General features: G+C 41.6%; 1 protein-coding gene across 1 annotated transcript in view; it reads left to right on the top strand.

The window, feature by feature from the left end:
* Positions 1–7103, top strand: part of ZC3H13 (zinc finger CCCH-type containing 13) — a 362285-nt gene extending 355182 nt beyond the window's left edge. The window contains 1 exon segment of the mRNA XM_085621836.1: positions 5134–7103. Within this exon segment, the coding sequence (XP_085477962.1) occupies positions 5134–5304 (171 nt within the window). The 3' untranslated portion in view covers positions 5305–7103.
* Positions 7104–15864: the final 8761 nt, after the last annotated feature.

The following is a 15864-nucleotide window of genomic DNA, read 5'->3' as shown; positions in this document are numbered from 1 at the left end:
GGCTGTAAAGATCATACAGAACAAGCAACAACTTGTTCTTTACTATTATTACATACCAACAAATAATCTATGCTTTAAGATTTTTTTTATACAAATATATATAAGCAAAATAATATTGCTTATATATAGTTGTATAAAAAAATTATTTTACATCATCCATGCAGATGAGATGGTTCTCGGGACCAGAGCTGCTTTCCTGCCTAAGGTGGTCACTCCTTTCCACTTGGGGCAGTCCATCACCTTACCCACTTTCTATCTTCCCCCTCCCCCTTCTAAGGAGGAGAGGCTTCATTGTCTGGACCCCAAGAGGACAGGTTAGCTTCTACTTGGACAGAACCAACGACTTCAGGTTGGACGATCAACTATTCATTGGTTATGAGTGCAAGATGAAGGGCAAGGCTGTCCACAAGAGAAAGTGGTCCAGGTGGATTATCCTGTGCATCAAGATCTGCTACTCCTTGGCCAAGAAGGAGCCTCCTGAAGGTACTTGTGCTCATTCTACCAGAGTTAAATAGTCTTCGACTTTGGCTAGAGGTGTCCCTGTGGTTGACATCTGCAAGGCGGCAAATTGGGCCTCCCTCCACAGTTTTGCAAAGCACTATTGTCTGGTTTCGGAAGTGAGGAGGGACGAACATTTTGCTTAACCTGTGCTGCAGGATTTTTTGTTATAGGCAGGCTGGCACCCTCTTCCGGGAGCAGGACTGCTTGGGGATTCAATTCAAAAGGTGAGGAATCCACAGGCAGGTGTATCTATCAGAAGAACAAGTCACTTACTTTTGGTAACGCTTTGTCTGGTGGATACAGTATCTGGCTGTGGATTCCTCACTGACCACCCTGCCTCCCCATTGCCTGAGTGAGTATACCGGAAAATAATCAATGTGTATTGTATGTGATTTATTGTTGGAATCCTGAGATAGTTGGCATCGGGAAGTGTCTACGATGAGAAATTCCAGGTTTGGTTGTCTTTGTATAATGTGTATACTTGTGGAAATGTAGTTGGTTCAACCGTTCGCCTCGAAGGCACAGATAAAATTGGAGGAACTGACATCAGCACGCTGACTAGGTCTTCTATATTTCCGATGATGTCGCGTGTGGATCCGTTCCATTGTGGCGCCCTCGTCAGCGTGGGAGAGCTGAGTGGAAAAGTTCCCATCGAAATGCTGCTCATTGGGGTAGTTCAAAAGGTAAGCCATCCACAAGCAGATACTGCATCCACCAGAAAAAGCGTGGCTTAAGGTAAGTAGCTTGTTCATCGTCCTATACTATTTTTGGTATGTCCTTAACTGGGAAACAGCTGTTTAGACATACATTTTACCAAATTACAGAACAAATGAAGGAAGCAAACAACATGGTGGCGTTGCAAACAAGAGGTGCCTAAAACAGAGGCACGCATCCTGACAAACAAGGGCAGGGTAGTGAGTTCTACAGCACACGGTTCCAGAGACCAGGCTTGGAGGTTTGGTATCCTTTCTTGGGTCAAGTTAGTCACCAGTCAATAAGCCGAAGACCAACCATTTGAGGTAGAGGAAAATCAAGAGCTCACACTACTAGTTTCTCCCTGCCAGGTACAAAATGGCGTATTAATTCTACCTCCACAGCATCCAACACCTCCAACACTTGTAAGAGGCAGAATAAAGGCGGTATCTAAATCAGTGGAAGGCTATAAAAGAGAAGTGGGTGATTAAACCAAGTTAAACATGGTTACTGTATATATATTTTTTTTTGGTATCCTCAATCTGAAACCTAACCGCCAACGCTACAAGCAAGATAATTTGAAGAACAACAAAAGTAAGCAATAGCAGAAGTACAACGTCTAGAAAAGAGCAGGGGAGTGTATTTGGTTTGTAAACACATTTTCAAAGATTCCAATTGATAATACACCACAAGGTCATAGCATTCTTCTAAGATGATTTACTGCCAATACTAGGCCTAAAAGATGGTTACCTGTCCATGTAAATGCTTGTATTACATTGAATGTTTCTCTGGTTGATCATGAAAGATGATTATCTAGTTTGTGTTGTACTGTCCAGCGTGCTCCACATTGTGAACAGGTTTCTTTTAGCTCCCACTCAAGTGATGTTTCTGGCTGGGTGTACAATTCCCTCTCTGGGTACATGATGTGCTCCAATTATGATGTTCCTGGCAATCACCCTAAGCCAAATCTTTTCTGCTACGCTAGATGGAGTGTATGATATTGACCCTTCTGTTTTTTCACATAAAACACTATGGTTATGTTGTATGTTAAAATCTGCACTACCTTGTTGTGGACTTGGCTTTGAAGGGCCTTTGTTTTCACATGCATAGTTTTAAACTCTTGGTAGTTGAAATATCTCATTCCTCCCTCATCAGACGCCTGATTTCCACTTGTGCTCTGTGCACACCCCAATCTAGGTGTGATGCATCAGTTGAGATGGTGGCAGTTGGACCTGGATCTTTAAATGTCTTCCTTTCAGCATGTGTGTGTTTGGCCACCATTGCAACTATTTCCGTCCTTCTGTTTGTTGCAACAAGGCCTGGAACGATTTGCCGTTCCACCTGAGGAATGCTGCAGACCTCCTCTCTTTTAGAAAGGGACTGAAGACCTGGTTGTTCTCTCATTGACCCTCTCCCTGCTAATGTACCGGCAGTGCATAGCGCCAGGACACCTTTTGGTAACCGCCGCGCTCTATAAATTCAATTAACATAACATAACCATTCAGATGCTCCGAAACCCCTTCACCTGCAGCCATTGCCTGTTTTACCACTCCTAAATTAGTCTTATATGAAAAAGCAAATATAGTGTTGAATGATAAAGCCATTATCCTAACAGTTTCATTACTGTTCTCACTTCCAGAGACTGAGATGGGAAGTGCAGGAGAATTTGGACCTACAATGCCCTTACTCTCGTATGTTGGTGTGGACCAGTGCCTTCTCTGTAATCAAACCTGTTCCTAGTAATGTCTTTTGTTTCAGTTTAATGGCAGTTTTTTCATGTTGACTATGGAGCCTAGTTTGGTTGATTACAGTACAACAGTTTCATTACCATTTTGGCATTACAGAAACAAATTCCCCTTCACCAACCAATCGCCTAAGTACAAGTACACATGGCTGGCTGAATGTGTTAAATGTGCGTCTACAAACATGGGGCATTTGTGAACACCCTGGGTGTAGACTTTGACAATAATAGAGCTATATGTCACACAATGACAACTCTTGCATAATGACATCACCATCCCATGCCTGTAGTAACTGCACTATTGATGAATGGTAAGACTAATTTGTTTACTCTCCCAGCCTCCAATGAATCTCATTATAATAATAAGCAAATTCACAGCGTCAAAAGAACATTGCATTAAATCTAATTGCACCACGGTGACCACTTCTGACTTGGTGCTTGTATCTAATGCATCTGTCACAAAACACCTTCAGAAACAAATCTATTAGCAATTCAGGAATGAAGGGCTTGACACCCAAACCCTCAGATTGCTACTGGCATTATGACTCCTGAATTATTAGAATTATCATTTAGATTTGCTACAAGAATGTTTAATCAGTATTAAGGAGGCAAGAAATCACCCACTCTGTGTTGCTAAGCTGCAAAATTATTGAGATATAGAAATGAGTTAAAGAAAAAAATAAATCACTTAAAAAAAAAACAAAATGTGGTCTTAGCTAATGCTTCCAAAAGAGTTTACTTATCAGCCATTGCAGTGGATACAAAGGGGTGTGCATCATACAAAGATATTTTATATAAAACATTTCAATAATTTTTTGGATGAAACTAAAATAATATCCTACCTCATGCTGTCGCCCGCAAACTAGCACCATCACGTAAATGGAAGCTCAATTTAGTTTTTGCGAGACTAATGAAAGCTCATTATGAATATTTGCGTAAAATAAGCCTCAAACATTTAACCTTGAAATGGCTTTCATAACGGCTTGATGAACCTCTTTGTGATGGGTGAGAGAGTTGCAGCCAATATTGGTCAAGCATTCTTATTTGGCAATACCTAAAGACGAAGTCCATATGACGACACATCCAACAGTTCTTCAAAAGGTATTTTCTCTATTTCATATCAATCAAACCATACAGTTACCAGCCAAGTATTTGCATAAAGAGCTTTACGTTCATCAGTTAGGTAGAAAATACAAAGATTATTAGATTACTTGTTGTAGCACATGCACCACTTAATTTAGGAAGTGCGTTTATTATGAGAACTACTGCTGGATAGATTTTACAAACACTATAAATATACTATATACTAGAAAATAAGAACCTTGAGTCAAAACCCAGAGCATCTTCAAGAAAGAAAGTAGCAACATTAACCTTTATCGGTAATGTATAGTTAATGGCTATAGCTACAACAGCTACATAGCACTCTCAACAGACGTTTACTAAACACTATTGGGTAAATCTTCTTTCGTAAAAGAAATGTATTGTAGGTCAAACAGTTAGGAAAATAAAAATGTTTAGCACTCCTCTTCCTTCAAACCGTCCTCCTCATGAGATGATGTCTCTACTTAAGCAGTGCACAGCATGTGTGTGTAGAAGAAGTTTGTGCTGCAAAAGAAACTAGTTTCCTCTCTGTAATTCTAGTTTTGCAACTTCAAGGTCTTATTCACGTGACCCTCACACCTTCCCAGTGAAGGTGGAAAGTCTTCTATTCTTAAGATTTTAAAAAAACACAACTGAATATGAAGAGCATGTTTGAAGGGCATTGTGGGCTTGATATCACAGTGAGTGGTACTGCTACACTTCTGGTCAACACCTAGAGTGGAAACAAAATGTGTCTACTTCAGGACTCGGGCACTAGAGTGCAGAATAAATCAAAGCATATGTACCTAGAAGAGTTCAAAGCAGCAAAACTAGAATTCTAGGTTACTGACTATTCTTCTGCTTGTTGATATTCTGAATATTACTCTTTATGTATTCCGCAACTTGTTATTGCAAATATTCACATCGTAATGTCACACTCAGGTCTGTGTTTTGCCACAAAACTAAAATATGACATTTTGTTCCATTGTTACTTACGGGTGATTTAGTCTTACAAAATATTGGTAGAATGAATCGAAATGAACCCCCTTTGTATTCTCTTAAGCCTTAAGAATATATACAGATATTCATTTTAAAAGGTTTTTTTTCTGTCCCAACAGGGTACTGTAAAACAGACATACTCCAATCCTCCAGTGGTGGACAGTGACCTGTTAAGACTCAGTCTCCGGTTATTCAAACGAAAGACTACTTGTTCTGGACCTGGGCCGGAAAAATCTGAGGATGTCAAGCCTCCGCTTTCAAGCATAAAGGCGGAGCTCTGTGTTTCTTAGCACTGCATTCCCTTCCTATGGAAGTCCACTAAACGGCTAAATCCTTTGATTTGGTCATTATTTTACAATGTTTTGGCAGGAGAGAGAGCGCTCAAAGAATGTCTCCATATGGGACAAAAAGCTACTTGTAAAATCTGTTTTGAGTGCATCTTAAAGAATTCCAAAGCGAAGGTCCGGCGGAAATCATTTAACTCATAAAACAGCTGTAAATAACACATAACCAGTCTTTAACGTCTTGCATGTGTATTTCAGGAAAATAAAATATACATATTTGTTTCAGTGCAAAACAGATTTTTTGCAGTCTATTATTGTTCATGCAAATGAGGTCTTTGTAACCACTTGAACATTTGTGTTTAATGTATCACTGAGCTATGGCTACTGTAAATTACAGCATCATTTGCATGCCTTCGGCAGATAACCTTAGCCGTTGCATGGCCTCGGCAGATAACATTGGTTAGAAAAGATACATATAGCGATATATATATATATATTTATATATATATCGATCGTTAACTTGGTAGCACTGTCCTTGGCCTTGTGGTGGGAGGAGACGTGTTTCCGGACTTCATTCCTGTGACTACTAATTTGACGCTTTATTACTGACATGTCTCATTTGTGTTGGCTCTGTCCCTGTCCAAGTGGCCACCTCAAAACTGGATACCAGAATCTGCCACCACTTGCCTCTTGTTTTTAAGGAAGAAGAGTTGGGGAAGGGTGTGTGCTCGGTGGGTAGAACGCAAGGCAATATCACTGCATTGTAAGGTGGGCAAGACCTCCATTCCTGGCTTGGGGAGTATTTAATGGTTGCCCCGGAACTGGGAAAGATTATTGATGGTATTTAAGGGCTTCAGCCAGCGACGAGGTGGTGACTAACTCCACCCAACACTGTAAGACTAGAGATGAGCCTGCCTGTTGGCGTAAACTCTGCCTTTGCATTCTTCCTCATGTTGTTCCATTCCTTTGGGCTGCACCAGTGAAAAATAAAGCAGAACGAAAATGCATATTGTATTTTGTATTACAAAAAAGTGTTCATACGGCAGGCCAACAGACACTAAGCAGTTTAAAAAAATGCTGGAGTAATTTTGGCATTAGTTTGCAGTGCTGTGTTCCACACGAAAGGCTGCCTGTCTTTTCTGTGTGGGATTTCATAATAAAGTATTACCTCCAGATGCCCTCAGATGAGTTACATCTTCGTTTCAGCATTCTCATTGGAAAATCTACAAGTTTGATCTTTTACTGTTTTCTGCTTTTTACAGTAGTGACTGTCTTTTCAGGCACTTCTGCAGGGAAAATAACTGGATCGTTTTTAACATAACCTGGAATTTAAGTATGAATTTAAAATACCCCCAAGTCAAGTCTCCAATGGTATCGTGGTTTTTAGTCTCACAATTCGGCACCTTTAATTTAAAATTGTTTATGATATTGCAGAGAAGGACTACACAGTTAAATGCACAACAGCTACGGACATCATAATGTTGCCATTGGTTGAATCTTTTCTCATGAACAATCCGCCATCAACCTCATTGCCGTCCTTTGGCCTGAATGTCACCATATTTTCTCTCCATTCTGATAAAGTTAAGACCTGGACTTGCAGTATTTATTTTGCAGTTTTATTGTGATTCTACATCTTCAATTGCTAGTTGCTACATTTTTCAAGCAGTCATCTGTACATGTTGTGGTTATTACAATGATAAGCATTCATATCTTGATAACTAAAATTAGATGTTTGAGCAGTATCTTCCTTTTGCCCCCGTCTTTAGTGCAAATATGTTTTATTATTAAAATAATTTAGTAATGAATTGTCATTTTTTTATTGGTATGCGTTTTAAGAGGTTCCGTGTTCTAATCTTCATGGCCTGGTCCAACTTTTTCAATACTGTCATGCGGGATTCAGCATTTCATCGTTTCCTGGTGGAATCAATTGGCATTAGAATCGGACGTATATCCACTTACAAAACAGATATTGCATAACCTTTCCAATTTTTATTTGGCACGGTTACGTTGAACCATTGCATGACAGTGACATTTTATTTTTGGAGATGTGAATAGTGTTGGAGTATGATGTGTATGCATTTATCCTTAACTTATTCTATTTGCAGCAGACGTTTCTGAAGATGTATATAGACAATTTGATTTCTCACATGTCAATAAAATGTTCTGCAAGTGCCAACTGTATCCCATTTTTCTCAGATTTGCTGCACTGTCATAGTTGATTTGGAGTTGGTTTCATAAAATTGCACTGACTGATGAAGTTACAGAGTGTGATACACCGAATGGATCCAGTATGATGTACCACCAGTTATTGTCATGAAGCTATTAAAACCATCCAGGCTACCTCCACTTATGTAAAATGCTATTTACTTTCCCGAACCATCCTTAAAAGGAGGCTGACAAAGAAGCGGTTTGTCCTTGTGGAAAAAGTGTATAACTTTGCAGTAATTGAAGCAGATATTCAGTCGGGCACACCACCTCTGGTGTGCTTTAGCTTCCTATATATTTTATCCACAAACGTAAGCCCCCAAAATTGTAGATTGCTTCTCTTCCTGGCTAGTCTTGGTAATTTGTTTCATTTGTGCTAGTAGTAGACATTCTACTTGACTCCTCCTGTGATCGACTCCAAAAACAAAATAATAAAGAACGTTATGTGAAGAAAACTTCTGTAACCCACCACTAGATATTGAAGTTATGCACAGCATGGGAGTCTAGATAAGTTTCAACTCAGAACTGTTGTTACTAATTCTTTTTCGGCTTATTTTGTTATTGTTGATTCACATGCTTTGCATATTCAATAATCTGCTGTTTGGATGCCGAATGGCCACGCATAAGGATGCAAAAGGCATTGGACCATTGAACCAGTATTGCAGTGTGTAGGGAACTGGGCTTTTGTTGTAGTTATCCTCCCACTTTATTACTGCTTTTTAGCGACACACTGCTGATTTTCGACTCTTACAGTGCACCAAGGCCTGTAAACCAGACCTGTGTCAGTGCTCCTTCCCTAAAACAAGGTCAAGTCTAATTGTGCTACAATTGGCTAAGGACTTTAGCACCCCTCTAAGTCCCTAATAAATGGTACTCCGTGTACCTAGGGCATGGGTACTAAAGAAGATCCCTAAGGGCTACAGCATATCTTATGCCACCCTAAGGGACCTGCATACAAATTGCTCACAGACTCCCCATGCAGGCTGCGTGACATGGTGCAAACCATGAGGGGAAACCAGACATGCACACTTTTGTGTTTCATGCCAAAGTCACTGCATCTAATATGTTTACGTCACCCCTACAGCAGGCCTTTGAGCACTGAGGCAGGATACATTATATTTTTTGTGAGGACATATCTGCATGAGCAGATGTGCCCCTGCGATGTCTAGTTCTATTACTAGTTATTGCAAGTGACCAGGGAAACCATTTTAAAAGCATGTGCTGGACACTGGTAAACTAGTTTCGCAGCTACATGATGGCTTCACTAAAAATAAGGATATTTGGGATAAAACACCTCGTATTATTAAACCCACACCAATGCCAGTGTCACATTTACTAATACTTACACACAAGGGCATCTTAGAGATGACCCCTGAAAACCTATCAGCCCCTGGTGTGTTGACTGACTGGGTTTTGCCAGCCTGCCACCAGAGACGAGTGTCTGAATACCAAGGGTGAACCTTAAAAAATAAAGGGGGAGGTAGAGGAAAATGAGAAACAGGAGAACCCATCCTCCACAAATAAACCTATAACAATCAAAGAGAGTGCCTCTGTTTTGCCCAAACAAATTATTTTTCCTTTCCCAACTAGATGGCAATGATGTTTTTAAAAATATAAGGAAAAGCACTGTGTTTTAAATAACCCTCATACACCAGGGTTGCCACTTGGTGCAATGCTTCACTATCTGGTTTTTCCCGTCCCGCTGCAGAAGGGGACGTGCTGTGACCTACGGAGGTGTGGGAGAACTTTCAGTTGGTACTATATGTGGATAAAGTGTGGAGGTCTGAGTGGGGAAAAAAGGGTAAAAAATACCTAGACCGTTGGAAAAATCTTTATTTGTACCCCTGTCTGGTATAGTTAAAATATGGGGAAATGGAAACTTGAAGCTAACAATGTGCCTAGGTTCCACTGGTCAACATGTTTCAAACCCTACCCCAAGGCTATTCTTCAGGACCAAAGATGAAAAATTCCTTGGTACCACTCTTGTGTTAGTCATCAATTTAAATTTGTTATAAATGTATACGGCACCCATTGGTGTTGAAATCTCCATAGATTATCACTTGTAAGAGAAAGAAAAAGCATAAAGAAAAGGAATGATTTTTTTTTAATAAAACGACATTGCGCTCCTGACCCTGTGCCCCAATGATAAAAACATTGCACCTGTATAGAGACACTGTGATATATTTTTCATCATAAAAGGTGATTACTTCTAGTGCTGTCAAAGTGATATTATATTTAACATATAGGACATTCACAAGGCGTTCAAACATATAACCTGAATCATTATTGTTGCCTCTTAATTGCAACATTAGACCAATACGGGGGAAAGGGACGCCTGTAGTCACACTCTGGATAAGAAAGATAAATCAGACCCCGTCAATAAAGCAGTACTGAGGGCTAGGACGTGTTTATGCCAAGGTAGGGCGGTTACATACTGTCATTTTTGCTCAGATCGACTATCCAGTACTCACTGCCTCAAGGCTACTCCCTCGCATCAACGTGAGTGCCTGCCTGTGTCTCCGACGATGAAGGGAGCCCGCAGTAGCAGGCTCCTTCAAGTCCAAGACCGGTCAGCGTCTGTGTCCTCGTGCACGAAAACTCTAGACCGATGACTTACTGAAATGTCCGCCATCAGTGACATTACTTACTGCTATGCCGCCGCTGTTTGTAAACCTTCTTTTTTGGAAAGGTACATTCGTTTTTGGAAAACGTTATTTGAAAAATGGAAACATGTTAGAAAACTGACGGTTTTGTATAACAAGCATTTACAATGCAACGGTCTCGGCATTGTTAAAGTTAGAGCTATTGGCATTGCTCATGACAATGCCGTTTCTTTAAATGTTTAAAAACAAAAACATAAACAAAAATAATGTCATGAGCAATGCCAATAGCTCTAACTTTACCAATGCCGAGACCATTGCATTGTAAATGCTTGTTTTCGTCCGCTTTGGTACATTTCCCAAACCCTCTGATATTACTTTTATTGATGGTGAGTGAGGCAGGAAGGCTGGCCGTCTGCCCCCTCCCCAAGGTCCTGACAGGAAGTGGTAGGTGGGACTAGGGGGAGCTGGAGGGAACTCGCAGGCTCCGGTATTGTTTTCAGAAGCGCAGAGTGTAAAGTTGGAGGCAGAGCTGCCGTCCCCATCCTTCCAAACCCGAGCCAGGGGGAGTGACCGAGCCTCGGACTGCAGCGTGCAGCTGTCTAGGGCCGCTGCACTCCGCGCTGCTACATCGCCGGCCGGTGGCCCATGCGCACTGGCACGTGATTACCCCCCTCCCCAGAAGGGCCCCGAATAAGTGAGCTAAACTTAAACTTCACTTGCCACTGAGCTGCAACGTCATATATGCTGGCCATAACTGCAAGATGCTCGGTTTCTGTATAGATGGTTAATGGCCACGCCCCCAGCGCGTGGTTACGCATATACAGCAACATAACATTGATTAAACATGCATTTATTTGAACTGCAGGTTTTGAACAACTAAACCTTACATCCGTCTTTAAAAAACGAAAAAAAAATAACAAGTGGCATTTTCCGTGCCCTGGACGTTGCCGTGCTTTGAAATGCTCACATGTTGTCATGCGTGCAGCAGGTGCAGTAGCATTGGGCGCCGGGTGGGGGTGGGGGTAGGTGAAGAGCCCATTGCACCCACAAGGCCACATTTTATTCATATGCATTGGGGCCGACGGCACACACTCGCAGCCAGGGGTTGCGGTGAGAGGGAACAGGATATGGCGTCAGGGCCAGAGCAGCCGGCTTTGGAACTAGCAATCCCGGTTAAAGTCTCAGCGTCGACTCAACATCCTGTGATTCTGAGCAAATCACTCAATATGTCCCTACCTAAAATAAGTGAAAGTGTGCTTGTGTAATGTAGCTGGTGGTGCTCACGTAAAGCCCTCCTTGGTTCGAGTTATCTTAAACTACTCACAGAGGGATAAATAGACGGCTTGCCCCATGTCTGTTGTCTTCTCATTCGAACCCAACCCCCGACTCTGCCCACGCTGCGGCAAACGGCTCCCACAACCAATCCGAAAGCGTTTCCCGTCAGTTTTTTCGAAAAACATTTCCCTTCTTTGTCTCGCTTTATTTTTCTGATTTTATTTGTTTTTTTAAGCAGCCCATCGAGACGTGAGAGGTGGGGGTGGAGCCAGTCAGCCCCTTCACGAAGAACTGAAACCAGACGGAGCTCAGCTGCCAAGCGAACCCACTCTGCCTCCGCCCCGCTTACCCGTGCGAGGCGGCTACTAGCGATGTATGCTCTCCGCAAACGCAGCTGGTGCAGAAATGTGCACATTGAAATTCACGCATTCAAATGATCACGCGGCAAGTGCTCTATAGAAACCAGGCTATTGTAGGCAGTTTTTGTTTCCCCATTATTAGTAGGACAAGCTTTGGCCATTAGATCTGACTTGCGTTTTGAGTCACGATTAAATTATTAAAAGCGCCCGTTGCAACGAAAAAGTATTTTTTTTAGAAATCTATGTATGAGATAAGGAATTGATTTTTTTGAAAACTCAGAGAACTTTTGATATGTAAAACAGTCCCTCATGCACTGCAAATGAAGCACTCTAAAGGAGGTGGACTGAGGGTTTAATCCATGCCAGACCTGTGTATTTCTCTTCACGTACAAGGAATGCCTTTGAAGAGGGTGGCTAGAGTCTTTACACACTGATCAGAGCGGGCGAAAGGCAGCGTCCTTTTCGGATTCGGGGGCGTGTTTTGCTGTTGTCTCCTCCTTGAGACTTCTCGCAAAAAACACGCCCCCCGATCCGAAAAGGACGGGGCCTGTTTGGAATGACTGACCTCTTCTCCAGTGGCTGGCCAGTATTTACGAGGCCAGCCAATGGAGAACAGGGGAGAAGAGGGGCGGGCTAAAGCCCCTCTTCTCCAAGTCATAAAATCTCCGACTTCCGGTTCTGCCTTTCGGCAGACCGGTAGTCCTCGACCTAAAAACGGAACCCATAAGGAACAAAAGAAATTGGGGCAAAAATAGTTGATGTTCTTAAGTCTGAATTCACTGATATATATGTAAAAGTTTTTTGCCACCTTGTGTTGAAAGGTATGGCAATGTGTGATAACCAAAACCAAGATATATGTGTAAAGTTTTATTATAACATTTTCGCTAAAAACAAATGAGCCGCCTTTATAAAACTGAAAGGTATGGGGTGAAGAACGTGAATGTGTGTGAAAACACTTGTGTGGTTCTTATTGGGGATCACATATGTGGGTTATGAAAAGGGGCGGATGGTGTATGTATAATCTTTTATTTATATATATATTTGTGTGTGTAAAGTAGAGGATATTCATCACCCTCATCTTATTATTTTTCATTGATAAGTTCGATCAGTTCGGCATATGCGTAATATAACCCTGTTATAGGTAGTAGAGGAAGTGCATGATTATCTATATTTAAGGGGACCAATTACTTAGTGAAATGACCCCCGAGGATATTTTCGTTGAGACCAAGAATGTGCGTTTTTCAAAAAGGTGAGAGTCTTGCTGTACCCGCACAAGGATAACCCAATTGAAGTAATTAGTCATGTGATTATGTTCAATGTAATGCGATGACATTTTTGTGGTGGCCCGTCTTTCTACGATGTTCACCAATTCTCACTTTTATTTTTCTAGTGGCCATGCCAATGTAACGTAAATTACATGGGCAGCTTATCATGTAGACCACGCGATCTGTGTTACAATTTGTGAAATGTCTCAGATCCCAAGTGGTATTGTCATGACATTTTTTGTTAGGGTGCATACACTGCATGTCCCTCCACTGGAATAAAGTGTGTTTGAGTGTCCTTCATACCATTGGTTCTAGGCCGTGTATGTACAAGGATGTCTCTGATACTCCACTCTCTTTTGTATGAGAACATGGGTTCTGGGAAATGGAGGGTGCCACTGTTGGTGCGCCAATGTTTATTGATCATTTTACTGATCTGATTTGAGGCTGTGTTATAGGTCGTAAAACAGATTGGGAGTTCCTCCTGGTTTTTTTTGGGGGGGGGGTGGGGGGGGGGGGTTCAAGGAGGGCCTCTCTGTGATTATTCTTAGCCCTTTTCATTGCTTTTGAAACAATTCCTCTCTGATAGTTCTTGCTTCCAATTTTCATGATAAAACTTCAGCTTGTTGCTTGTGGTCCTGCAGGTTGGAGCAGTTATGTCTGATTCGTAAGAATTATACAAATTGTAGATTTTCCTTTGTGTCTTGGATGCAAGCTATCACACATGGAGGCATTTTTTTGGTGTAGGTTTTATGTGGGTGGCAGTCTTCAAAGTAGCCTCAGGGGATATTTAGTTAAAGTAAGACCAGATCTGTTTTTGAAATGGTTTGGGTAAATTTCAAATGTATATGCTGCACAGTCAACCACTGTAAAAAAGCCTGGGCTTGCTTCTCATCTGCTTGCCAAATCACTAGGACGTCATCGATATAACGTTTCCACAGCTTGATGTGGTCAAGGTATGGATTTTGATGGTGTAGGATTTTGTGTTTCTCCAGGTGGTGTACATCTAGACCTGCTATGTTTGGAGCAAAGGTACTGCACATGCTTGTCCCGTGTTTCTACAGGTATAGGGTGCCTTCGAATCTGAAAAAATGTGAGGTCACAGCCCATTTACAGCAATCCATCACAATGTTTCTTGGTGTTTGATAATCCCATTTTACTTTAAAAAGTACATTCTCTATGATGATGAGTTTCTTCATGCGGGAGGCTAGTATATAGGCTTTCGATATCAAGCCCTATAAGCAATTGTGTCTCAGGGTCAAAACTGATATTGTAAAGGAGTCTTAGGACATCTTTTGTATCCTTGAGGTAAGTATCTGTGTTTTGTATGATTGGTCGTACAAAACCATCTGCAAATGTACAAAAGGGCTCCAAAATGGAGCCTATCTGTGTTACGATAGGACGCCCTGGTGGAGGCAACTGATTTTTGTGTATTTTTGGAATAGTGTAAAAGTATGGGATGATGGGAGATTTATTGACTAGGAAGTCACCCTTCTGTGAAATCCAGTTGTTAGTTAGGGCTTCTTCCGTCATCGTGAGGATGTGGATCCTTATTGGTTCTGTTGGGTCTTCTTGGAGAAGCTCGTAGTTCCTAGAGTCGCTCTGGAGGCGTAGGCATTCACTTAAGTAGGCCTTTGGTGCCTGTAACACAACTGCTCCCCCTTTGTCTGCTGGTTTTATTACCATTGTTTTGTCTTCAGTATGTTCTCTGATTGCTTGCTTCTGTTCCTTGGTGGTATTATGGAAAACATTTTCAGTTTCTGGATTGATTTCTCCAATTTCTTTCATGACTGCCTTTTCAAAAGCCAAAATCTTGATGGGATTTGCTGATGTTGGTGGGCTGAAGGTAGATTTCGTTCTCAGTCCAGTGTCTCCTTGCCTTTCTGTATCACTTGGTTTGTCCTTGAAATATGCTCTTAGTTTGAGTTTTCTAATACATTTGCTAATTTCACAGCTCAGTTTGAATTTGTCCAATTTGGCTGTAGGCACGAAACCAAGGCCTTTCTCTGGGTTTGAGGTAGGGTGAGTGATTTTTTGGTTAGATTAACTACTAGGCTGGACGGTTGCTTGGGCATTCTTGGTTGTGGTTTGTCATACTCCGTGTGGACACTCAGGCTTGTTCTTTTTCTGTGATCCATTGGACTTGTCTTCCTTGACCTGCCTCTCTCTCATCCAGGAGGTGCCCTTAAAAAAGGAACATACTGGTTCTCTTGATAGTTTGTGTAAGGTGGTTGGGCACCCCAGGTGTGAAAAGGTTGTACAGGATGTTGGGGGGGGGGGGGGGGTGCATAGTAGAAAGGTCCAGGGTATGTGGGACCTTGATGAGGGCCACAAGCTCTCCTTTGTGAATGCCTGTAGTTCTCTCTGCCTCGGTGGGAGCCTTTGTGATCTGGGCTTGAGCCCGAACTATTGGATCCTGAATCTGAAGGTACGCTGTCTGTGTTATTCCTCCCTCATGGAATGTAATTGTTCCTAATGTAAGGGTAGACCTTTTAGTGACTGAACTTGTTTAGTGACATCTCAAAATCATTAATGATTTTGTTTAGTTCCTCCAATCTCTTCTTTAGTGAACTCACTCGTATGTTTTTAGGCGTACCTCCATCTGTTGGATTTCACACTTCATCTCATATGATAGGCGTGTTGCTGTCTTGATAATGAGGATTAACCAGTCATGTGTACAGTGCCATGATATGAGAGGCCAGTCTTTTTTTAAAACTTTGCCGTGTTAGAAAATGAATGGTTCATTCCTTACTATTAAACCTTGAGGGCCTGCATTAGCGCTTAGATATTCTATCATCCTAATACTGTGTATCATTGTTTTGATCTGTTCTCTTTTTAATGCACTCATAGGTTCCGAATTCT

This window comes from Triturus cristatus, chromosome 8, assembly GCF_964204655.1.
Source record: "Triturus cristatus chromosome 8, aTriCri1.1, whole genome shotgun sequence".
Lineage (NCBI taxonomy): Eukaryota > Metazoa > Chordata > Amphibia > Caudata > Salamandridae > Triturus > Triturus cristatus.
Note: the sequence above shows the minus strand (reverse complement) of the source record. Positions and strands in the feature narration are given on the sequence as shown.